General features: G+C 41.3%; 1 protein-coding gene across 2 annotated transcripts in view; it reads right to left on the bottom strand.

Annotated features, from left to right (window-relative positions):
- The window catches only part of RNF185 (ring finger protein 185), a 32076-nt gene extending 6000 nt beyond the window's left edge, over positions 1–26076 (bottom strand). Inside the window, exons 1-6 of one of the 2 annotated variants that reach the window (XM_012731203.1) lie at positions 25985–26076; positions 13039–13292; positions 7644–7860; positions 5159–5177; positions 2637–2749; positions 1212–1266 (exon numbers count right to left, since the gene is read on the bottom strand). In XM_012731203.1, coding sequence (XP_012586657.1) covers positions 1212–1266; positions 2637–2749; positions 5159–5177; positions 7644–7813 — 357 coding nt within the window. In that variant the 5' untranslated portion in view covers positions 7814–7860; positions 13039–13292; positions 25985–26076. The remainder of the gene's footprint in view (positions 1–1211; positions 1267–2636; positions 2750–5158; positions 5178–7643; positions 7861–13038; positions 13293–25984) is intronic. The other variant, XM_012731202.1, reaches the window with a different exon arrangement.
- Positions 26077–26710: the final 634 nt, after the last annotated feature.

The raw sequence follows: 26710 nt of genomic DNA, 5'->3' as shown, positions 1-26710 counted from the left end.
CCTATAGGGAAGGAAAACAACTGGTTTCCATCTCCTTAGTGCAGAAATGCCTTGTACTCAGAACTATAGTGGTGGAGTCTGAGGGCTCTTGGGACCAAGGCTACCTTACCCAGGAAGGTGCAACTGTTTCATCAGTGCACCACTTTGTTCAGTGCAGTCCTAGGACTGACCCCTAACCACCTAAGCAACACCTATTCAATGTGTAAGTCCTCACACTCAGTGGGTTTATGTTCCCAGGGGCAGAGCAGGTGAAAAGCATCAGTGGCAGCTGCAAGTGCCCACACATACTAGAGGTGTGCCTCAAGGCCAGGGACACTGGCTCCCTGTGTCCCTACTTATGCTGGGGTTAGCTAATATTCAGAGAAAGGCTGGAGTCTGGGGCGGGTCAAGTGGTATTTCTTGTGAGCCAAAAGCAGTGATTTCATTACCAGTCAGATTTGGGTTTCAATCCTGTGTGACTCAGATATCTGGGCTTTACTTTCCTCTTCTGTTAAATGGGTTGGTGTAAGGCTTAAACAGATTGTGCCTATAATGTCCTTAACATATAGTTTTTGCATGTAATGATCATGAATAAGTGCTATTTTAAGGATAATCTGGAGAAGAGACCCTCTATTTCTATAACAATCCCTAACTTAATAATGCTGCCCTTGGGAGTCCTAAGGAAATGACACAATTCAAATAAGAAAGAAATATATATATACAAAGATAATCAATGCACCATTATATATAACAGCAAAATCTGGAGACAACTAAAAGGTCCTTAGGAATATCTCAATTATCAAAATTCAACAGACTAAATGGTAGCCTTTAAAAATAAAGAGGACCCTACAGGGTATCATGGAAAATACTGTTTTAAAGCAAACGAATAGTGATAGCTATATAAAAATGCATATAGACAAACAAAGATAAAAATGAGGAAATGAAAATATAATTGTTTAGGATATGGTACTATGGGTAAATATTTTGCTTAATTAAAACACAAGTATACACATGTACCTATTTATAAAATTCACACAAATAAATAGATCTACAAAATTTTCACGACAGAAAATAAAACAGACCAAAATGTTTTTAGTGGTTATCCTTAGATGGTCTGATTGTGATTTGTTTCCTTTTTTCCTTTCTGTATTTTATAAGTTTTACTTTTTAATCAAAGAGGGACATTTCTAAAGGCTTGGGCTCATATCTGTTTCTTCTAAAATGTTTCTCACCCCTCTGTTCTCTGGTTCTGGCCTCTGACCTTGAGGACGGGGTGGGGTCTTCTCTCTGAAACAGAAACAGTGTAAAATTAATCTATTACAAAATGCTTTGAGTTGCTCCTTGAGTGGAGTGGAAGCTCTTCACCAACAGGCCATTGCCCCCTTTCCTGTACAGCACCTATGCCAAATTAAGTCAAATACTTACTCATCTACCAGCAATTAACGTTTTTCCCAACTATAGAAAGCTAGAGAAAATCAGCTTGTAATGAGATTTTTACCAGACTACACGATAGCCTAGTTCTTTCACAGAGGGTTTTAATCAGAATGATTATGATTCCCAGCCAGACACCTTTGTCGGAACTGTGTGAGGCAGAGGTCACCGATTAAAGAAAAAGTCCTAAATGCAAACTGAAACAGAGGATGCCCTGTCAGGTAGGGCGCTGTGAGTCAATATTTCTCTGATCTGCTACTACTGCCTGAGCTTCAGTTCCCACTACTCTTGGGCAGGCATTCTATTCTCTCTGCGTCTGGGCCCTGACCCCTTACATCACTTATCCTACAAATTCTGGACTATCATTAGGCACTTAGCAGGATGCTACAAAAACTAAAACTGATGACTGCCTACTTTTGAGGTGTTCATGGTTTAAAGGGAACTACAATCACTCATGATACATTTGGGAAGGGACTTCTTTTAAAGAGGTATGAACTAAATGTCACGGGAGGACATGTAAGAGCAACTAATGTAGGAAAGAAATGCCACTCTAGGGAGGAGGTACTTTAAAGCTGCTTATTAAAGATAGGCAGAAGTTAAAGGAGGTGGAAGTGATTGAGCAGATCTGGGAAGGGTGGACGAGCAGAGGATAGCAACTACAAGGCCTCATAAATGTGAAAGGATTAAGTCCCTTTAAAGAGAACTTCATTATGTCTTAGGTGTCCAACATGTACAGGGTATGCTGGGGTAGGCTGGCAAAGGTAACATGAAGGCAACCTCACTGCTAGAGTAGAAGAGGTGCTAGATCATCATAAAATGATTCTTAGTATTCATGTTCATAAAACACCAGACCATCTATACCTTCTTTTCTAGAAAACTCAAATTACAAAGCCTCTCAGACCCTCTGTTCACCATTCTACCCCCACATTTTATGGATCACTGCTGCTCTGATCCCAATCCTCACAGACTTGCTTGTTGGACATGCTACTTCATGTCATTTGTGCAGTCCCCTGCATGCTGGCAGACATGTAGGTATCTGTAATACAATCCAGCAAGAGGCAACTTGACTGATTTATAATGATTTGTTTCCCTTTTTTCCTTATTCCAACTGCCTCAGAACTAAGGGTCTGCAAGTACTAAGTAAAGAGAGCAGGGAGTGGATGCTGAATGCAAGTGAGTTCACATCCAAGGGGAGGAATGGGTATAAGAGGTGCCATAGGCCTCACCTTGGGTCCTGTTGCCCAGTACTGCCTCTGCCGTAGAGTGGGATGACCTTGTCTCGGCTGATGCCGGCTTTGCAAACTGGGCACACCTGTCTGTTAGGCCTGGTCTCCAACCACTGCAAAAAGGAGAACACAACACATGAATGGCCCAAGGCCACCACAGAGCCATCAGGCAAACAACAGACAGAGAAACAGCAGCACAGGCAGGGACAATCTCAAAGAACTGAATTTGATTCCTTTTCCTGGCACTCATTATAATATTTATATTGGTGAAATAAAGATTACCTTCAAATCCTACCATAATTAAATAGACTTCATGCTTCGTTCTCTCAGCAATAGAACAAGAAGGAACTATAAGCCTGGGGTTATGTCAACAAACCCAGTCTCAGTTTAAGTTTTAAGATACATATAACAAATTTTATATCTTCACCTTCCCTGATGAATAAGACAAATTTTTTTGGATGTCTTCTGTTTCTTTCTGTGATTTCTCTTTTTTTTTTTTTTAAAAAGATTTATTTATTTTAACAATGAACAACTATATACCAGAGACATTTTATGGGGGTGGAATGGGATCAAAAATGGTGGGGAGGGGGGATGCATGGGACTATGGTGATGGCACACGGGTGAATAGGCGATGCTAAGTCCACGGGGATAAGTCCACAGGGATTACAACTGAGATGGACAAAGGTACAAAATGATGTAAAAATAAACCATTATAATAATAAAAAAATGAAAACAAACTAAAAGATTTATTTATTTATGCATTAAGAGCTGGGGGGTGATAGTGTTACAGAGTGGACTTGGGCTGCCTGTCTGTGGGGCCTCACCCGCGCACGCACGAGAGGTAAACTTGGAGCTGCTAACTTGGAGCTCTAGTCCCAAACTAAGGCTGCTAGCCCCAGTCACACGGTCTGAGAGCAGTTGCTCCAGAGAGAGAGAACCGTTACCTCTTCAGAGTGACAGTTGGAGAACCGCTTACTATTTTATCTCCCAAAGTCCCAGAATTCCTGCTTAGCTCTGCCCTTAGGTCCTCACAGTTCTCTCCTTGGTACTGCTGGGAGTTGTAGTTTCCAATCCCTGGAGTAGGGGGTGGAATCCAAAAAGCTGGAGTAGTGGTAGAGTTCTTTTAGGACATCCTTCCCCTTACTTAACAATAGGACTTACCAAAAACAGAGCGGGGAGCAGAACAGGTGGACCTACTGCAATAGACTGCTGAGGGAAGCAGCAGGCAAAACATGAGAGGTCTGCTGTGCCATGTGAGTCAGCTCCCTGGCTGGGGATCAAACTCAAGCTGCAGTAGCTTTGGGTAGCTTCATAGTTCTGTGCTGCCGCTAACTTGCAGTGCTGCATCCTAACCCGTTGCCACAGGGAGGGCCCATTTCTCATTTTTAAAAGCACTTTCCATACATCTAGACAAGGCTGGCCATTTTCTGTTGACTTACTATATGCTAAAGGATAGATTTTGCTTGTTATCTAAATTTGCTAGATTTTAAAATGTAATTTCTACTATTTTTTGGATTCTACTATTTCTTTCAATATTAAAAGCATCACAATTCTATTTTGGATTTTCCAGGTTATTCTAAAAATATTTAACTTTTCTAAAAACAGACTAAAATGGTAAAACAAGGTGCTTATACTGCTTTTACAGATACTAAATAATTTGAGTATGTGTATGTATGTATATGTACATAGATCTCAACATTTATGTTAGAGTATTTAAGAATTTTATACACTATTTCCATTATCTTACTCTTAAAGTGCCAAAATTTCTGTGTCATGTGCTCTTTACATGTTTATGTTCTACCAGGTTCTACTGGAGTCAGAATACTGAACATAACAGGAAGCCTGTTGTCTGTCTCTCCTACCCCACCCAGATTCTGAGGCTCTGTTGGTGGGGAACTCTTGTTCTCCCCCACATTCCTAAGCCACCTACTCATATGGGGCTCTACTGCCAACAACTGTGGGGACAGTCCGCTCACAGTGATTATTCACATCAGCTGTAAATGTCAGGCCCTGCTCTGTCTCACAGCAAGCAGGTCCCTGGATGCTGACTATGTAATAAGTGGTTTTCATAATAATCAAAAGCTGGGAACACATACTTTTTTCCCTTTGCAAAAGACCAAAAATGTTTGCCTCTTGACATATTTTCAAGATCTTTAAGGATAGGCGGATTGTTGTCATGATAGGAATCCTGTCATTATAGAGGCAAAATCTCAAAAATAAAACCTAACCTATTATCAAATCCGACCCAATTTGCAAACGAGGACTTGAAATGCGGAGAGGTGGTAGACTGCCAAAGCTCTGAAAGCCATCAGTAGCAGTCAGGAGAATTTGGGGAGCCGCCACTGATCCTTTGTTTCATCAAGTGCCTGTCAGTGAACAGGTGTGTAAAGAGGGTTGGGGGACAGTAAGTAAATGAACCCAAGCAGGAGAGATTGCAGTTTCTGACAGCAGTCTCCTGAGGTTAGGGGTGTCTTGTGCAATCATAGCTGATGAAAGACAAAGTAAAGTGAAATACATCTTACCTGATGTAAACACGGCCAACTGCCAGAGTCCCCAGGGCAGCCAGTCATCAAGGAGAAAGAGAAAGGGAGAGGAAGAAAAAATGCTTTCATTAGCAGAATACACTGGTAGAGGGTAGAGTGGGAGCAGAAAATAGGGAAAGTATGAAGCACTACAATCCACTACAGGTCTGTGGGAAGGGCCACTGGCATCAGAAATTTGAAAAGACTGGGCTAAAATCACTCTCAGCTTCTCCACAAGTCAACTTCTGTGAGGTTATGGTCTCTGGAGAAATCCAGTAAGGAGACTGTGCACAAAAAATAAGTGGGGGCATATAGGTGTACTATTTGACTCAATTTCATTGGGTTCACAGCCTCCTCATGTTCAAAAGGACTGTGTGGTGCCAGATCTTGGTCTTGATCTTGATCCAGTTTAACAAGGTTAATAATCTCTAAGTTATCCTCAGCTTTGAGAATTATGCTAGTAGAAAATAATTTAAAAGTTCATATACACTGGAAAAAAAATCTTCCAGTAATGCAAAGGACTGGGATGCTGCTTGTCAGAAAGTGCTATCTTCAGCTTCATGAGTTATACTATTTCTGCCCAATCTCTCATATTTCAAACGAGAAATCCAAACTCAAAAAACTCTGACTTGCCTACAGCACCAGAACTGAAAAATTAAATGACCTGATTTCCAGTTTACTGCTCTTTTTATCACCCAGTACTGGGAGCAAAAATGTTATATACAGAACTCAAGTACAAGTTCCTCATCGTATCTCCAGAGTTATATTTTTCTTTCATTCTTGATTGATTTATCCATTCACTCATCTAATAAATACCTACTGTAACTTACTGTGTGCCAGGACAGAGGGAAGGGTAGACATGGTTTCTATCCCTCATATAACTTCTTCTACTCTCACTGAGTAAAATTAAGACTTGGGGGGAGAATTATTTTCTTAATTCTTAAACTTCAATTTTGCCTCATAACCCAGGTCTGAAAACCCTGGAGATGAAACAATACACTTGGCATCTAACTCCAACCATGTAATACCATTAAAATGGAGCTAAAGGTACACCCCCAAAGCTTGGCGGATCTCCACTGGCAACTCTCCTCAAAGGATGTGGGGGAGAAGCAGTGGTAACTTCACCTTAGGAGGAGAAGTCCAGGAGTGTAACAATAATAGTGATTACTACCATTTATCAAGCAGCTACTATGTGCCAGCAGAGGCGGAATACCTTCATTTGTTAATATCACTAAACAGTTGTGCTATGCTCTGAGAAAGTGCAATTATCTCCCTGTCACAGTACATTTGCCCAGGGAAAAACCATGCCACTGTCAGCAACTCTCTCATTTTAGAGTCTGTGTTCTTTCCTACGGTAGGTATCATGACTCTGAATTCCTCATTTTGTCACTCATTTCCAGTCCTGGTTTTATGATACCCCAGAATATATATCCAATTTCTAGGAGTTTCTGTAGAAATCTTAATAATTAGGGCAATAGTCTCCAGAAAAGAAACCTTTGCCCTATTTTATTCATTCACCAACAAATTTATCTTTTTCATTGTTGCCAATTTAAACTCCCCTTAAATGACCCTTTCTTCACATCACTGCTCTCCTCAAGATTATTCCATAGTTTGATTTCCTACTCAGCCAAATTGGGGTTTGATCATCTGGCTCAACACTCCCTTATAGCCATTCTTGTTTATTAAAGGTTCCCAGTCAGAGTGCCATTACTCTTGAATACAGGGTAGCTTCAAGGTTCAGAGGAGCCCAACAGCACGTATGCTGCCCAGCAACTGCCCGCCCTGAGTTCACACACGCTCTTCACCACTCCTGGCACTGTCAACTCAGTTCACCCTTAAAGGCACAGATCAAAGTGAAAAGTTAAATCAAATCTCAACATCCACCCACCCACATTCTCAGGACCAGGAGGGATTTTCAAAACCATGGAGACTGCACTGGTACTGATCTTGCCATTTTGCTATACATAAACTATGATGACAGTTATTTGGATCACAGGCAACACATAGTATTTACTCATAGTATGTGCTCTTCTACCTATTTAGATGTGCTTCTTTTACCTATTTGAGACATCTAATGCTCATAAACAATTCTGTTAAAATGAGACAATGCTTGTGTAATCATCTGCTCAAGGTCATCCAGTGGAGAAATGGTAAAACCTGGATTCAGAACAAGGCAGTCTGGTTAAACAGTCCTTGCTCATTACTACTGTGTGATACTGCTTCTTGGTTCAGTACAGCAAGTGCACATGGTTAGTACTCACTAAATGGTGGGTATCATTACTTTAGAGCCCAAAATAAGGACAAGTCTTGAGCAGGGTCACTTAGTTCATCAAGCTGGGATAAGAACCCAGGTCTCCTGCTTCTTGGATCTGAGTTAATCAAGATCCTAAAGTGGGTGGGAAACTATCTGTTCCAAAACTGCTCAGGGCCAGAGACTTTTAAAATTCCTCTGTATCTCCTCTGGGACAGTGATAGGGTTACTGACCAGAAGAGGTGGCCACACAGGCTGATGACGGCGTCCTTGGCTGTGTCCAGGCAGATGTTGCACTCAAAGGTGCTGTCCTGACCTCCACTCTCTCCAGCACCATTGCCGCTGGGCCCCCCTGCACTGGAGTTCTCAGGGGATGCAGAGGCCGAGGGCCCCTTGCTCGCCATCCTTGGCTGTCAGCAAACTCTGAATGAAGGTTCTCCCCAGGGAAATCCTAAAAGGGAAGAGAGTCCTTGATTGCCCATTTCTGCTGTCTACTCCCCACAGAGTCCATGCCCAAAAGCCCCATCTGTCCTTAGCTCCTGAAGTTCAGATTATGATCCAACTCCTGAGGACAGGTCCCAGAGTCTGCAGAGAATGACACAGTGACTCAAGCAAATGACTCAAAAACTTCTTAGGTACATCATCCAGAATGTACTTCAGAAATCACAAGCTGTAGCACCGTCTCTCTTGTCCTTACAGACTCCCAAGGAAACCACCCCAGGTGGTAAACACAGCCTCAAACAAACTGAGCATTCACAGGGTGTCCTCTGACTCTGGACAGCTTCTACTTGGTGGTGAATCTGCTCAGGTCAGGAAATTCTGACTGGTATTTATCAGAAATAAGGAAAACCCTATAGATGTGAGAGATTATGGAGGACAGAAGGACCAGAAAGGCCACATGCTCTGTTGTCTTCCAGATTGCAATCTTTTGCATTCCTCCCTCTGACAATTGTGTTATGTTGTCTGATCTACCAACTTTTAGCCTTAATAACATTTACAGAAGGGACTTCTAACACTGCTATAAACAAACAAACAAACAAAAACAGCATTACTTATAAATAAAAGATAAATATAAAATGCTATGATGGAAGAGTTATTTCTCCTCATACCCCCTGAAATCACCTAGCACATCAAGACCATGCTTTGAACAAACCTGATCCTAGTCCAATCTCTGTAGGAAACTGTAGTCGAAGACCTCTCTGCTAACTAATGTGGAGTCAAGACTGGGATTTAAGTCATCCAGTTTGTATTTAGAGCACAACAGACCATGCTGGCCACCAAATGCTGGAAGAAAGAGCCTACTGCTTGCTACCACCCAAAATCAAAGAAACACCAGGAGTTCAAAGAGGACAAGAGCTACTCCAGGGGATACTCAGAAATTCTGGGTGGAGACTAAGAATCTGTCAAGAGGTTGATCTGGCCACCTTCACCTCTGCAGAATTTCCGAACCAGAAATGCTGGTTGACTATCAAATAATCAGAGGTTTGGATGGTAGTTTTCAGTTTGGTAGATGGTTATGGAAACTTTTCCTCTCTGGGCCACAATTTTCTCTATCTGTAAACTAAAGTACTGGACTACATGTTCTCCTAGGTGTCCCCTTCCAGCTCTGACACTGCTGCTTCAGATCATCTCACCCACTCTCCAAAGCAGGCAGCCCTTCCCTTCCCGCAAGTCTGGACTCACCACTGCAGCTCAGAAGACCCCCTTACTTCAGCTTCCAAAATATGGGAAGGTAAGGACCAAAAAACGACAGTTTTCTCAGACCAAGAAGCCTTCCTACCTACTGAGTACTCTGGATTCATGAACATCCCTCTCTACAATAGCAGCTCAGAGACTTGAGCAGGGAGAGAAGGCCGGCTCACCGCCACTTTTTCACTCTGTTACATCATTTTACATAATGTCCCAGAAGGGCAGCTGGCTGCTGGCAGCTCCAATGTCTTGATGGCCTTGGCTCCAAGACCGTCCCCCTGACCCAGAGTTTCCTTCTCTCAATACATATGTGCTCATTTCTTCTTAGCCTGCTTCTAAGGGCTGCATTATTCTTTATTGTTCCAGCTTAAGTACCTGACACCTCTGTTCAAGAGAAACAAATAAATAATAAAACCCCAAAGCACTTCAAAAAATTAAGGACTGTGTACAAATGTAGAAAGTCAACTGTAAACATAACATAAAGACAATCAGGTTCATGGATCAATCTTACTGACATTCTCGGGATATGATGCAACAGGAAGCACACAGAGCCAACAAGGAAGCACTCTTGAAACATACCAATCCACAAAGTTTCTAACACAAATTCTATGTTCATAGAAAATATAGTGCACAGATGCATGTGTTAAACAATGCCAAGGGGCTGCAGATACAATCAGAAAATCTACAACGTGGGACTTCTGATATACTAATCCAAGTTCTCAAAAAAAGAAAAGGTATATATAGGACATGGAGTTTTATAGATGGAAACCTGAGGCTTACCAGCTATGGCACTGTGTGGCTCTCATGGGAACCAGACTGAAACAAAACTCTAAGAAGACATTTTTGAGAGAGAAGCTTGACAAAAACTGAAGTTAGCCTGGTATCTGATGATGTTAAGAAGTTACTGATAATTTTACTGGGTATAAAATGGCATTATGTGGTATTAAAAATAAATTCTTCTTTGCTTAGGGATACATAAACATTTATGAAGGGGTGATAGATGTTTGGGATTTACTTTAAAATGCTCCTGGGGGGCCCTCCCTGGTGGCGCAGTGGGTTAAAGCACAGCACTGAGGATCTAAAGCCACTTCCACATGAGTTCGATTCCCGCTTGCCCCGGAGGTGACCACATGGTGTGGCAGACCTCTCCAGTCCCGCCCACTGCTCCCCTTAGCAGTGTACTTTGTCGATCTGCCTGTTCTGTTCCCCACTCTGTTTCTGGTGAAGCCTCTCACCACCCCTGAGCCTCTGGCCTGTACCCCAGCTCTGTGTGCACAAATAAATAAATCTTTAAAAAAAAAAATGCTCCTGGGGTACAAAGTCAAAGTGGAGAGAAAAGTAACTGTGAAGTTGAAAGTTGTTGAAGTTGGATGATGAATGAGAGCTCAATGTTTAGTTTATTTTTGTGTGTACTTGTAGCTGTCCATAATAAAAAGTTATCTCTTTTTAAAAAATCAGATTGTAGAAGAATATGTATATGGATTTATCTGGGGAAAAACAAAATATATATAATATACACATACACACAAAGAAAATGTTCAGAAGGCACAAAGTAAACTATTAACAACTAGTTCTGGATTATGATGGTTAGGGAACTCAAATTTTATATTCTTACTTTGGTTTAATATTTTATGATAAGCAGATGTTAGTTTTATATTAAGGTTTTAAAAGAAGGAAACTATAACCATGTATGTATAATATTATATTGATAATGAATAAAATGTAAGAAAATCTCTTTTAATGAATTTTTTTGGCATGTGAAAAAACATACCCCAAGCTGTTTACAACAGTGCCTCTGTATTGATGGGGTTTAGAAGTAGTTACTTTTCCTTTCTAAGTCCTTCACATTTATAAAACTGCAATTTTGAAATCATACAAGAGAATAATAATACATTTAAAAATGGTTCCCCAGTATTGCAGTTTCTTTCAATTTTGAAAAGTTTGGCTCCACCACTAACTAGTGACATGGCCCTAGGCAGATCCCTTGAGAGCTGCAATCTCTTTTCTCACCTGGTAAATGAGCCCTGCAGAGCTGTGTAGGCAGCCCTGTGAGATAACATAGTGACCTGGAGGGCCTGCAAGGTAAGAAGGGACTGTGTTGCCACTTAACTGTGGTCCCCTGCCCTCTCTACTTCCTGGATCCATCAAGGTTCTCTTATCTATAGAGGGGACATATCACTGAGGGGACTGACAATCAGGGTCAAGGTAGATATCAGGGTAAGAATGGTAAGGGGACAGTAATAGGTGAGATCAGCGTTAACAGCAGCCATGTACTGGTCAGAAACTAGGAAAGGCCTGCTTGTCGTAACTTGAGGCAGACCACATACTCTCACTCTAATTCTTACTAGACTGACCATGGTCAAGTCTTTTAGCCTTATAGAGATCTGAAAAGATTTCAGTAGGATGCCAGTGTAGGCAGCCCATGCTCAGGACCCGCTTCCCTTTTACTCTGCCCAATTCCTGGACCTACTGGTCCTCTGTCTTCTAAACCACGATCCCCATCCTGCTGGTCCCATGAGGCTGTGGCCACTTCTGTTGTGTACATGCTTAAAGGACAGTCCCCAAGAAAACTGCCCTGGTGTGGTCAGAGGTCCCTAGTTGGACTCTAGAGACACCCTGGTAGGCATTCAATTATTTGCTGAGTGAGGGGGGTGCAGGCATGCACGACTGGTTTTGGCCAACTCCCAGGTTGCATAGTCACAAACCTCTTTTTGCAATACTTCCTGGGCCTTGGAGCTGCAAAGCCATCCCTGGAGCCTGCTTTCATCTTCCCACTCTCATACAAAGGAACCTTTCGCCACACCAGGGCAGAATGGCAGAGATGAGCAGTTTTCTTGGGGACTGTCCATTAAGCATGTAAACAGAAGTGGCCACAGCCTCATGGGACCAGCAGGAGGGGGATCATGGTTTAGAAGACAGAGGACCAGTAGGTCTAGGAACTGGAAAGAGTAAAAGGGAAGCGTGTCCTGAGCATGGGCTGCCTACACTGGCATCCTACTGAAATCTTTTCAGATTGCTATAAGGCTAAGGGACTTGACCATGCACAACCTTGTTCCCTGCCCTTGACCATTCTTCATACTTGACACGAATCCATTTTCCAGTTTTAAAAGCACATTTTTTCCTATTACTAATTCTGATCCCCACTCCATTTTACAAACGAGGACATCAGGCCAGGGAGGTCAGAGGACTTGCCCAAGGCCATTGTGCCAAACTCAGACTTACCAATACATTATCACCATCCTTATTACTCTTACACATCACCCCTTTAACATACAGCCTTACAAAATTAAACAGCCGGTCTTTGTTTTCCCTCAAATACATCAAGCAATGCTGAAACTTTTATGTTCTTTGAAGTAAAGAACAAACACAGCACTCATTTTCTTACTCATTCAACCAAACAGATCTTCAATACCAACTACATTTAAGGTCCAGTACTACCAACTGTGTGTGTTGAGGTTGGGGGGTAGGTAGGGGTTACAAAGGAGAGCAAGGTTGGTTTTAGTTTCTAGAGTCAGAATAGGAGATTATGAAGACACATGGGTAATTATAAGACTCAAAGCATCAAACTTGCTTGTATTTCCTAAACGAGGCACCTTCCCATGGCTCTGGTTCCCAGGCCCTTTCAGTGATTTACATAGGATCCAAAGCTTCATCAAGAAACTATATTTTTTGGCCCTCCCTGGTGGCAAGGTGGGTTAAAGCACAGCACTACATGAGTTCAATCCCCGCCCCGGAGGTGACCACATGGCGTGGCAAACCTCTCATGACCCGCCTGCTGCTCCCCTCAGCAGTGTGTTTCATCAATCGGCCTGTTCTGCTCCCCACTGTCTCTGGTGAAGCCTCTCACCGCCCCTGCACCTCTGACTTGTACCCCAGTTCTGTATGAATAAATAAGTAAATGTTTAAAAAAAAAACTGTGTTTTTTGGTAAGCATCCTCACCTTTCACTCCAGATAGTCTCTGATGAAGAGTTCTAGAAACTCAGCTCTTGAAGAGGAAAATTCTTTCAAAAACACAAAGTGTTACAGCACAGTGCAGAGTTCAGGTGGGTCAGTAACCCCAGAGACTGTCCTTCAGAATGCACAGTTCTCAGTTACAGTCCACAGGGAGTAGGCAGAGGTCAGATAAACTTGGAGATGGGGGTGGAGTGGGGAACAAGTCTGCTAAGATTTCAAACCACTAGCACCTGGTCCACCTGGAATAGAGCAGACAAATTAGGAAACAAGTTCACACCCAGCTTTGAAAAAGATTACTAAATCTGAGTTCCTAGGGTGGGACACATGGTGATGGGACTAAGGAGATTTGAAATGCGTAATGATCCCTCAGGAATGCAGGGCTTGACACCTGAAGTTAATCAACCAGCAACCTCACAGGAACTCAGCAAGGAAGTGAAGGTAAGAGATGCATATCCTTGCAGGAACCACGAAGGAGCCGGACCCCATGAAGAAATCTCTTTGTAACATCCTTGAGTTCAGTTTTCAGGTTCTAGAGAAGGCAGGTGTTACAGTATCTGCTGCTGGTATTATCTGCCTTCTCTGTTGCTTTATCTCTAAGAAATCCTGGGCTAGGGGACACAGAAGCATCTAAGAAATGTTAATCCTACTTATGAAGATCATAAATTTGGATGACAAAAAACTTGCACGATTGAAGGGAGGAACCCAAAAGAGGTCTTATTCCTGTGGGCACATGCTTGCTCAAACAGAAGTTTCCTACCAGTTATCTTGGCCTGCCTGAGCCTGTCAGTGCTGCTTATTGGGCTGTGCCTGGGCCACATGGACAGAACCCACATTCCGAGAATGCCTACATCACACTCACAGAAGACTGGAGTGGAAAGAAATCTGAGTAAGTTGACTGGAACTTGCAGTCCAGAGAAACCCAGCTCTAAAGTTATAGAGTCTCAATGGTGTTCATTTGTTTTCTGCTCACAGAGGCCTGGCCCTCAAATGCAGGATCAAGGGAATGCATGTCCTTTTGGATCTAAGAGAACAAAAGAGAAGAATGGTCTATTTTCCTGGGAGCTGCCTTGGTCCTTTTCACTGGCATCATATAATCTCATTATCTGTTCAACCAACACCCTCCTACCTTCAAAGATTGATTTAACAATCCTGTTTGCAAGACATTCTGGATACAGATATAATAATGGGTTTTAGACTAAAGGACAGCACACAGACAGACTAGCAAGGCAGTCCAGTGTGCGGGGCACTGACAGAACTGTGTAGTGAGTGTGAGGGCAGGGGACACACAAGAGGGTGTAGACACAAGTGGACAATTCACTGGCTGAATCCATTGTTGCTGGACTTAGGGGTGGTATCTTAGGGGTGGTAAGAGCTGACGCTGATGCAGGAAGGTCTTGTGGTCCTGGAGCCCTTCAACCCTCATCAGCTGGGCTCGCATTTTCTGCTCGGCACCAAACCTTGAAAAAAGCTCCAAAATCAAAGTCTTCCTTTCTCCATTCAGTCCCACCCCCTAAGTAAACATATAAACCAACATGCTAGATACAGTCACTAAAAATATTTCCATAGAGAAATATGGGAATTTTAATTACATAATATGAAAGTAATGAAAAAAATGAAAAAAAATCAAGATATAAAACTGAACATACATATAATATCAACAGATAAAGAACACTGAAAATTTTGGGGGAAAAAAGGGGATCCTCCTTGGTGGCACAACAGGTTAAAACACAGCACTACGAAGCTATCACAGCCATTGCAGCACCAATTCAATCCCCAGCCACAGAGGTGACCCACACGGTGTGGCAGACCTCTCCTGACCCACCCCTGCCCCCTGCTACTCCCCTCAGCAGTGTGTTTCAGTACATCTGCCTATTCTGCTCCCTACTCTGTCTCTGGTGAATCCTCTCACCCCCTGCATCTCTGGCCTATACCCAAGTTCTTGTATGCAAAATAAATCTTAAAAAAAAAAAAAAGGCCAAAAATAGAAGTATAGTAGTCTTTGAATAAATTTCTTAAATGTTTTTGTTATACTTATCTGTACTTGCCACTTTTTCTGTAGTAAGTACTTTGTCATTAATATTCACAAAAATACTGGGAAATGTTAAAGATCCCATACTTTCAGATCTCGGTAAATGACAAAAAGGGAAACAATCTGATTAGGAAATTCACACTAGGGTGTGATCATCCTTAGCATAATTCTCTCAGAGATTTTTTACAGATTTATAAATAACAAACATTCATATGTGTTGTACAAAATTCACATCTTTGCTCATCTTTTTGGTTAGAGATGGAAAAGTCTCAACCCTGGAACATACTCACCCTGTTTCCTACCCTGGAGACCACTGTTACTGATACAAATTTAGGACAAACTTCAGACATAGAACTGCTGGGTCAAAGGGTATGATTATTTGTCATTTTGACAGATAGCATCAAACAACTTCCAGAAATGATGTGCCAGGTTTTTAATGCCATTAGAAATATATAACAGTGCTTATTTTCCACATCCTTACCAATCACATACATGTTTTCAAAAGAAAATGTAAGTCACAAGAGGAAGATAGTATAATTTTGCAAACTTGTAAAGATAGTTTAAATGTACTAATTCATCCACTAATTAGTTATTGAAATTTATGATGTTCCATGTACTGTTCTAGGTCTTAGAGAACAATTTCCAAATGTAAGTACATACTTGAACAAGAATTCTAGAGTCAGCTATTTCTAGATTTTCAACTTCCACTATTTCTAAGTTAAAAAGGGTTTTGTGTGTTTACATTTCAATCATTTTCCTTAACTTACCAGGTTTTCAAAAAACAGCATTTCAACTAGCTCTAGCACAAGATTTTTAAGTCATTCAAAAGACTATCTTTGTCATCCTCAATATCGTGGCTTTAAAGTGTTCCTCAACTTCCTAGGGATTTCCACCCCTAAAAAAACTAGCAAGAGATGGTGGGATCTTATGGCTTAGGGCTCAAATCTCAGCTCTGCCATTTACTCTGAGACTTCACTCATTATTTTCTCTTGAGACTTTGTTTTACTCATCTGTGAGAAAGAGGTTTACTACATCCTCACAGGATAGTTGTGAGATTAAACAGCAAGTGCTTAGCTGAAGAAATGTTACTTTTCCCTCCACTATGACGTCTCTCACAGAGCACAACTGAAGGTACATTGCTTTTTATATTCCTCACAGAGCTAAGCAGTCAACATCTGATTACTCTGTTGAGTAATGAGTCAGTACTTTTCTTTCTCAATGAACATCGTTCCTTGAAGCTAGAGGAGGTGAGACATCAGAATTATGTATGAGGAAATCCAGAATGAAACACACGTAAGCTTGATGCAGGCAAAATAAAAAATTTCCCCAAAAGTGTTAAAATTAGGAGGCATTTGTTATATTTATTATCACTATGAATATCATTATGAGTAACATCTGCTCACCCCCATACATGAATTATTTCATTTAATCTTTACTGCCTGCCTTTGAGGTAAACACTACTATTCTACTGTTAATATCACTTCTGGGATATTATGTTAAGGCTCAGAGTAGTTAGGTCACTTGCTCAAGGTCACAGAGTCAGTCAGAGGCAAAACTTCCACCTCCCAAGCCAAAGCGCTTAGTGATGCATTTGTCTGTTTTGTCTCAAGCCCAAAACTCAGCTTCCAGGTGACTTACTCAACACAGGGATAGGCACCTCTGGAGCACCTCACAAATGTGCGTAGGTTGATGGATCTGATGCCCAGGAGACTCAGAACTATGCAATTCAATATGAATCAATCTAATCAAATAATGTTATGGAAAATCAATATCCTATGTCACTGAAGACATCCTTCAGTGATTATGTTTTTCAGAATTAGAAATGTTATGTAACTACTGTTGAGTAATTTTTATTTTTTAAAAAAGATTTATTTATGCATGGAAGAACTGGGGTACAGGCCAGAAGTGCGAGGGGTAAGAGGATTCATCAGACACAGAGTGGGGAACAGAGCAGGCAGATCGACCAAAATGCTGAGGGAGCAGCGGGTGAGACAGGAAAGGTCCACTTGGCTATGTGGGCCTCCTCCCCTCCCTGGAGAGGGAACAAACTTATGCTGCAGCAGCTGCCTATCACTGTACTGCTGTGCTTTAACCCCTGTGCCACCAGGGAGGCCCCTGTTGAGTAATTTTTTATTTATTTATTTTTTATTTTATTTTATTAAAAAAATTTTAATGTGTATTTTTTTATAATAGTTCATTTTTACATCATTTTGTGCCTTTTCCCATCTCCATTGTCCTTTTGAGTGGTTTAAAAAAAGTAAATATTGTCCAAAACTCTTAAATGAAAAAAAAATCAGGGATCTGCAACTAGAAAAAGGTTCAATTTACCAAACGGTACTCACCTTTGCTGAAGCTAACACTACTCACAAGGAGGATGAATAATTACTGAATAATTACTCAAGCTAGACACTCAAGTTAGCAAAAGCAGAGTCTGACAGTAGATTTTCAGTAAATGCATATTAATGAGTGGTGGTTAATTGGTAAAACATTGTATTAAAAGAAAGATCTTCACACTGGCTACATTCCACAGTTAATAGCTGTGGATTTCTAGCATAATCCAGTGAGGGGAACAATCTGTAGCTACACCTAGTCTGATGCTCAGCTCTTCCACTTATTATACCAGGGTCTTCATCTGCAAACAGGGACAATTTGTTTCTGTCCTCCCTTGGTTATCAGTTAAGTTTTCAAAATATGTGTTTTGCTTTTGTTTCACATAGTGAATTCTCATTAATTCATATTTTATCTGAGCTAGACCTCAAGAATACTCCAAAAGTAGATTATAAAAAGAAAATGAGAACTTCCCTTGTGGCACAGGGGTTAAAGACAATGCTATCAAGCTATTGCCAGCCACTGCAACACAAGTTCAATCCCAGGCCAGGCAGTAAGCTGACCCATATGGTGCAGCAGGCCTCTTCTGTCTCCCCACGGCTTCCCTCAGCAGAGTATTTCAATACATCTGCTTGTTCTGCTTACCACCACTCTCTGTCTCTGGCCTCTGGCCTACACCCCAGTTCTTAAATAAACATAAACAAGCATAAATAAACAAATCTTTAAAAAAAGAAAACTAGTAAGGTTGATGAGATTTCACCAACAAGGGATAACACTTTCTAAGAGTTCAGTAACATAGCATCTGTTTGACAAAACAATCTCACTTGTCCAGTAAATAAGAGGTTCCAAGGAGGGCCATCAGGAAAGCCCATTCATGGTTAAAAATTGAAGGGAAGCCCTCCCTGGTGGCGCAGCGGGTTAAAGCACAGCACTGAGAAGCTAAAGCCACTTCTGCATGAGTTCGATTCCCGCCTGCCCCGGAGGTGACCACATGGCGTGGCAGACCTCTCCTGACCCGCCCGCTGCTCCCCTCAGCAGTGTACTTCGTCGATCTGCCTGTTCTGCTGCCCACTCTGTCTCTGGTGAAGCCTCTCACCACCCCTGAGCCTCTGGCCAGTACCCCAGTTCTGTATGCACAAATAAATAAATCTTAAAAAAAAAAAAATTGAAGGGAAAAAAAAGCAATTTTTGGAATAATTTTTAATGTTGACCTTTAAAAAACAGTGCATCTCCATTCATTGTTTACTGTCAGTGAAGTTTGTGAAACATTAAGAATGCCAAAAACTAGGTCAACGATAAATAAATCAGACAAGGTTCTAGTTCCAGTCTTCAAAGGAGTCCATGGTCAAGGCAGAATTTAACTGCTATTTTAAAAAGTGCCTCACACTGAGAAATGCCTCTGCAGAGAGGACAGTTTTAGGGAAAAAATTAATTTCCCGGATTTTGCTATCTTTAAAAATCCTGCTATACCTGTACCACCAGGTGCTTCTGAGGCACAAGGGGAACATGAATATTAAAGTCAGGTGCTTTAGAGACTACCATGAGTCAAACTGGTGACTGGTTCTAGGGTGGAATGGCAAGCTAGTCCCCTAGGCTATCTGCACAGCAGCAGGCATGGCCTGGCTCAGTGATCAGGTGGAAGAGCTGCTTCTGACTTCTGCAAGTTCTCAAGTCAGGTGGGGGAGCAAATGCACACAACTCAGGGGTACTTTGCTCCCACTGCTCAACAAAATGAAGAGAAAACCCATGTTATCCCAAGTAGATGTGAGGAGTAGAGAAGTAGGGTTCTTGTTAGTCACGCAGCAAGTAGGGTCACTTCAGAGCATCTCTTCCCTACTTTATAAGCTGTATTTCTGGCAATGGTTTATTGGGTATGCACCAAAGACAACAAAAGGCAACAAAATATAAAATAAGTCAGATTTCACGAAAAATTGAAAACTGCATGTATCAAAAGACACTTAAACAGAGTAAAAAGGCAATTCACAATGGGAGAAACTATCTACAAGTCATATATCTAATAAAGGCTCAATATCCAGCAAAAACAGAGAACTCCTAAAAAATCAACAATAAAGAAGCAATCTGATTAAAAAATGGGTGAAGGATTCAAACAGACACTTCTCCAAAGAAGATGTACAAATGGCCAATAAAAACATGAAAAAGATGCTCAACATCACTATCACTGAAATGCAAATCAAAACTATGAAATACTATGTCACACCCATTATGATGGCTATTATCAAAAACTCAACAATAACAAGCAAGTATGTGGAGGAACTGGTATCTTGTGCACTTTTGGTGGGAATGTAGCATGGTACAGATGCTGTGGAAAAAAAAACAGTAAAGGCAATTTCTCAAAATATAATTACCATAAGATTTTGCAATTCTACTTCTGGGTATAAACCCAAAGTAATGGAAAGTGGGATCCAGAAGTGCTATTTGTACACCCATGTTCATAGCTGCATTATGCATAATAGCTAAGATGCAGCATATGCATACAATGGAATATTATTCAGCCTTAAAAAGGATCAAAATTCTGACATATGCCACAATATGGATGGACCCTGAGGACATTATGCTAAGTGAAATAAGCCAGCCACAAAAAGACAAATATGTGTGATTCCACTTATGAAAGGTACTTAATCAAAATCAGAGACAGAGAGAACAGTGGTCTAGGGTTGGTGGGAGAAGGGAAGCACCAGTTAACGGGCATAAAACTTCAGTTTTGCAAAAATGAAAAGTTCTAGAGATGGAAGGTGGTAGGTAGATGGCTCCCTGACCATGTGAATGTACTTAATGCAACTGTCACTGATTTACATTGTTTTGCTAATTTAATCACCTTTTGTAGTGACATCAGTAAAGGGATGCTTATTAGTAAAAATACATAACACAGTTACCACAGTCCATTTTATGTTACATGTATTTCACAATTTTTAAATGGGGGTTGGGAGCCTTACAATTCTACAAAAGATTGTCATATGAGTCCCTTGTAGAAGTAAGACAAATTCATAGATAGCAAGGAGACTGTCAGTTTCCAGGAGCTAGGATGAGGGGAGAATGAGGACTTTTCACTTAAAGGTTACAGAGTTTTATTTGGGGTGATGAAAAAATTTTGAAAAGAGGAAATAGTTGCACAATATTGTAAATATTTAATGCCAATGAACTGTACACTTAAAATTATTTAAATGGTAAATTCTGTTATGTGTATTTTACCACAGTAAGTTCCTGTTTGAAATCTGTTCTCCTTATTTAAAAAAAGCAGTATTTCTATCTACAAGAACATGGTGTTTGTACATACATTGTATCTATACAGTAAGAATTAATGGTTTATTGATTTATTGAATAAGTGAATGGTTAAGTAAATGCATTAGCAGTAAAGCTTACAGAAGAGACATGGAGATGTTAGCATTTAAATGTTTACAGGAAAAAGAAAGATATAGAACTAAGTAGTGAATGATCTATAATAGTGGGAGGAAACAGAAGAAAGCAACCTTAACACAGGTTTTCTTTAAATAATGAATCTAGGTTTTCTCCCTGGTAGTGCAATGTGTTTAAGCACTGCATTACGAAGCTCTCTGAAGCCACTACAGCACGAGTTTGATCCCCTGCCAGAGAGCTGACCCATATAGCATGGCAGACCTCTTCTGATCCTCCCGCTGCTCCCCTCAGCAGTATACTTTGTCAATCTGCCTGTTCTGCTCCCCACTCTGTCTCTGGTGAATCCTCTCACCTACAACACCTCTAGCCTGTACCCCAGTTCTGTAAGCATAAACAGATAAATCTTAAAAACAAAACAAAACAAAAAAACAAAAAAACCCTTTAAATAATGAATCTAAAGGTGTCTGGGATGGGAGAGAAAGGGGGGTTTCTGTCTTTTCCATAATGTCTAAAATGGGCATACATTACTTTCACAAATAAAGTTACTGTTTAAAAAAAAATAGTATGTAAAAGATGGTCTGGCTACAGCCAAATGCTACAGGGTCAAGAGAGACTTGGGTACACCAGCTTGTCTGCTATCAAGGCAGCTGCCCAAGGCTATGGCCAGTCTCCAGCATTCCAAACTACCACCAACTCCTACATCTTGCCTGTGACCAGACAAATATCAGAATAGCTCCCAAATGCAGGTCCCCTGGGTCTTATCACATCTTAGATGAGCCTGCAGGACCGCTTGGATGACCATGCTCACCCAGCTCTTTATGGTCAGCAATTTCAAATGAACAATTTTGTGCTTTGGCATGTCTAAACCCAACTACATGCAGATCAGAGAGAGATCAGCACTAACTCAATTCTGCAGTTTAGTTCATTCTTAGATACTTTAAAGGGCTTCAAGGGGGACACTCCTTGGTGGCACAGGGGGTTTAAAGAGCAGCACTATGAAGTTACCTGCGGCCACTGAAGCATGAGTTAGATCCCTGGCCAGGGTGGTGAATAGTCTGTAGTCTAGTTAGTAGTATTATATTGATATTAAATTCCTTGTTTAGGTCATTTTAATCTGATTATATAAAATGTTTCATTGGGAAACTGGGTGAAGGTACATAGGAAGTTTGTGTATTATACTTGTGAAATTTTTATTTCAAAATAAAAAGATTTTCAAGAGAAGCTGAAGCTTTAAGATAGATTCACTGAAAAATAGAATTGCAAACAACAAATGTTGATGGGGATATGGAAAAAAAGGAGTACTCATGCAGTGTCATTGGAATTATCTTGGTGCAGGCTTTGGAAAATGATACAGGGGTTCCTCTTCTTCTCCCTCAAGAAAAAGGAAATACTACATGATCCAGCTAGGTATTTACCCAAAGAAGATGAAAACACTAATACAAAACGATCTATGCACCCTATGTTCATAGCATTATCCACAACAGCCAAATCACAGAAACAACCTAATTGCCTACAGTCAGATTAGGTAAAGAAATTGTGGCATATATACTCAATGGAGTATTATTTAGCTATTAAAAAAAGATGAAATAGTGTTTTTTAGGACAAAATGGATAATCTTGGTTATACTTCACAAAGTAAGCCAGAAAGTAAAAGACGATTAGCAGGTGTGACACTGCAATCCGAAAATTATATAGTAAATAGTTGGTAAATCAATAAAACTGGAGGAAAAAAGATGTAACAATTCTATAAAAAAATAAAGAAAAAGAGAATTATAAAATGTCCATTTCTCAGTAAAGGAGCTCTCTCAAAAAACCAGAAATTAAGAAACTTTCAAAACAGGATTTCTGGAACAGATTTTTTTTCACTGAATTTTTATAAATATCCAAAATCTATAAAAATAAACAAAATATAGGAACCACAATAGTAAATACCATCAAGACACATCTTCTAATCCTGCTCATAGTCTTTCATTAAAATAGTTGAATTTAGGCCCTCCCTGGTGGCACAGTGGGTTAAAGCACTGCACTAAGAAGCTTAGCCACTTCCGCATGAGTTCGATCCCCGCCTGCCCTGGAGGTGACCACATGGCGTGGCAGACCTCTCCTGACCTGCCCGCTGCTCCCCTCAGCAGTGTACTTTGTCGATCTGCCTGTTCTGCTCCCCATTCTGTCTCTGGTGAATCCTCTCACCCTCCGCATCTCTGGCCTGTACCCCAGTTCTGTATGCATAAATAAATAAATCTTAAAAAAAAAAGTTGAATTTAGTAGTGAATGTAATGTAGTTTATATACAAGTTCATTTTATACCCCTGAACTTTCTGCTGTGATGCAATACTACCTCAATATAAAATAAATGCAAATGAGGGCCCTCCTTGGTAGCGCAGAAGGTTAAAGCATAGCACAAAGAAGCTAAAGCCACTTCAGCATGAGTTCCATCCCTGCCTGCCCTAGAGGTGACCCACATGGCACAGCAGACCTCTCCCGACCTGCCTGCTACTCCCCTCAGCACTGTTCTTTATCAGTCAGCCTGTTCTGCTCCCCACTCTGTCTCTAGTGAATTCTCTCACTACCCCTGCACCTCTGGCCTATACTCCAGTTCTGTATGCATAAAAAAATAAATTTAAAAAATGCAAATGAAAAATAAGAAGTTTAAAAAATGTATGATGCAGGTCAGGGTCTTTCTTTCTGTAAAGAGCTATACATAGAGTGAACTGTGGACTGGTATTTGGGGCAATTACCCAACTCTATTACCCAAAACAATAAATAGGTAAGGCTATATTCCAAAATAAAATAAAATTTATGGACATTTAAAATTGATTTTCCAGTAATTTTCACAAATCACAAAATAATCATCTTCCTTTTGATTTACTTCCCAATTAAAATTATAAAAACCAATCCTAGGTCACAAGCCAAGCAAAAACAGGCACTGGGGCCGGATGTGGCCCCCAGGGCACTGGTTGCAGTCTCCGGTTTCAGGTCAGAATTCGCCAGTGTGCCAAAAAAAAAAAAAAAAAAATCAAATGCATTTGGCTGCACAAGTCTCAGTAACAAGATTAGGCATATTTCCTTATTGCACGTCATCTTAGTACCTGTAATGTAACGCATATACATGCATACATAGAAGAACTGGGCTGTAGGCCAGAGGTGGGGTGTATGTATGTGAGAGAGAATTCACCAGAGACAGAGTGGGGAGCAGAACAGGCAAGACAGGAGAGCTCTGCTGCATGTACCATATGTGGATTAGTGCCTTGGCCAGGAATTGAACTCAGGCTTTAAAGATGATAGCACTGAGACTTAACTCCTAGGCCATAAGGGAGACCCTGATTTAGGTAGTTTTTTTTTTAAAAAAAATTTCAGATTAAGAAGCTTTAAAGATATCATCAAATGAAAACCATTTTACCTAACATTTGGATATTTGAAGAAGCATTTCAAAACTTAAAAAAAAAATTTTAGTAAACACAAACAAGTAGATAAAAACAGGCATGAAAACACAGGAAGTCTTGACTCAACCCAGGTGGCTTTTCTTTTTGGGGGCCATAGGTAGGTATGTCAGCAGAGTTGGCTCATAATATGGCTCATAATCTACTCCACATGGCAACGTAAGCATTCGAACAGGTTTTGAAAAAAATTATCTATCTGAAGTTCTGTAAATCACAAAGAACTCTGATACTTAGAAAATTAAAAATGCTGGAAACATCTGCAGATTAATGTAAAAGTGATGAACTGGCAAGTTCACAAAATAAAGTACTAGTTGTATATGCTGGGTTGAAAGTTAGTCAACAACAAAAATACTCTCCTCAGACATGACAATTGTACAATAAACAAACTACTGGAAAAAGGATTAAAGAGGGCTTTATGTTCCAGGGAGGAAAGGTTGTTCTGAATAACCACAAGGGGCCCTTTTGACTATGATGCCTCAGTTCTGTGATACAGAGTTCAAACGCTTCTTCCCACCAAACACAAAATCTGAAGATGCTAAGAAAACGAGCTACAACCAAATTGGGTAGAGAACCTGCTTTGTTATTCACTCAGCAAACATTTAAGGACCCCTCATTTGATGGGCCATTTCAAAGTCCTAGAAAGGAGGGGTGGTACACAGCAGAATGAGATTACACTAGGTTTTTAGATATTAACTAAAGGATGGAGGTGTTAAGAAGAGGGCAGGAAAAAGAATTCATGATTATTCTGAGGGCAGAGTCAGCACAGAAAGATTCCAAGTGTCTCACTGAAAATCAGATACTTTCAGGTTAGAAAGGACCATCTTACATACCCGTGTACCTCCCACACAGAGTTCACTACCTTTAGAGACAATCCAATCTACTGCTGGCCACCTCCTACCTGCATTAAATTCTCCTATTTAGTAAAAATCATGCCTTCCCCTAAGTATCCCTCTAGTAGTCCTAGATTTGCCACTTTCAGTCCCAAAGACTATGTAAAACCTTTTTCAGTTTGTAAAGAAAATTTTTTTCCAGTGCTCTTTTATGGGCTAAATATCCCCATTCTTTCAAAGACTCTGAATCACTCCAGCTGCCACGAGGCAAAGAACAGATAATCTAGTCCTCACAGCAGGAAAGCACTTACTCGCAGTGGGCTTCAAATGCCAGCGTGTATAGGAGCCCTGGGAGGACTTTCCAATAGCAGTTTCCCAGGTTTCTACACAGATTATAAATCAGAGGTCTTACTTGAGCGTCGCACAGCAAAACATGCCCACCAGGGCACTTAAAAGTAGACGGCATTTGAGAAACACTGCACCGAGAAAGCACGTCGCTCAAACGCACAGCCCCTGTTGGTACCGGAATCTCGAACCCAGGTCTTACGCTCAAGCTCAGCTGTGTTCTGGGCTTCGGGATCTCCACTCGGGGCAAACTCATGAGAAGCACCTCCATATCAAAGAAACGGCCCCAAGAGCGAGACGGCAAGAGTTCGGACGAGTACCAGCCTAGAAAGGATAGTTGGTAGGACCCTTTTCCCTTCTCGGGGCCTCTTCACCCCTTTGTAATCACACAATGAAAGGTCAAGACGCCAGCCCAATCTCCCTTCTGGGACACAGGGCCCAGAGCAGAGCGAGGTTCGTAGTCTCCGAGTCCGTGCGCTCAGGTATCGCAGCCCGCCGTTGGGGTGAAGGCACATATCCGGTTCCTCGCCCCCGTCCCTCAAACATAACCGGCTGTAACTGCCGCTCAAAACGCTCATGAACCTACCTCAGCTCAGGTAACGCCTCCGAAGGGTCCACCACCTACCCGGCCGTCGACCCGTCAGCCAGCCGGTCGACTGGGTTACTCAGTCCGGCCAGACCTGGGGTCCCTCCTACGCAAACGCCGATCACCTGACACAGAACCGCCCCCCTCCAACGGACTTCCGGCCAGAGCCGGAAAAGGTTGGTCCTCTGCGCTGTTCTCCGACCGAATAGAGAGGCGTCAAGGTTCCGCTGGCGGGCTAGCACCCGAGGAACATGATGGTATTTGTCAGTGTTTCAAGCATTAGCTAGCTAGGGGAAAGGAAAAGACCATGAGACTTTGAAACTGCTTGTGGCACCAGGATGGTGGTATTAAGACTGATGGGAATACATTAAAGGAGACCTCCCAATTGAGCTTCAAACTCTATGGTCTTGTGTAATAGAGTATAACTCTGGACTGGTAATGCATGAATTTCTATTGATATAAATAAAGGCAATATACGACTTTAATAGAATACCAACTGATAAACATGGTGGAGCTAGAAAAGTGATAGTGAAAGCTAAAACTAAAGGAACGGGATGATCACACAGTAAATTGTTTATTGATTCCAAAGGGAAAAAAAGTAATTTTACAGAGGTGTAATCTTGAAAAAACAAGTGAATCTGTAACCCGTGGCTGAAGCCGAAGACTCTTACAGATGGTGGCCCCTGGGTTCGGGGTGTGTGTGTGTGTGTGTGTGTGTGTGTGTGT

Source organism: Condylura cristata, unplaced genomic scaffold, assembly GCF_000260355.1.
Source record: "Condylura cristata isolate star-nosed mole 26May11 unplaced genomic scaffold, ConCri1.0 scaffold00029, whole genome shotgun sequence".
In the NCBI taxonomy this organism is placed as follows: Eukaryota; Metazoa; Chordata; class Mammalia; order Eulipotyphla; family Talpidae; genus Condylura; species Condylura cristata.
This window is presented reverse-complemented; position numbering and strand designations above follow the sequence as displayed.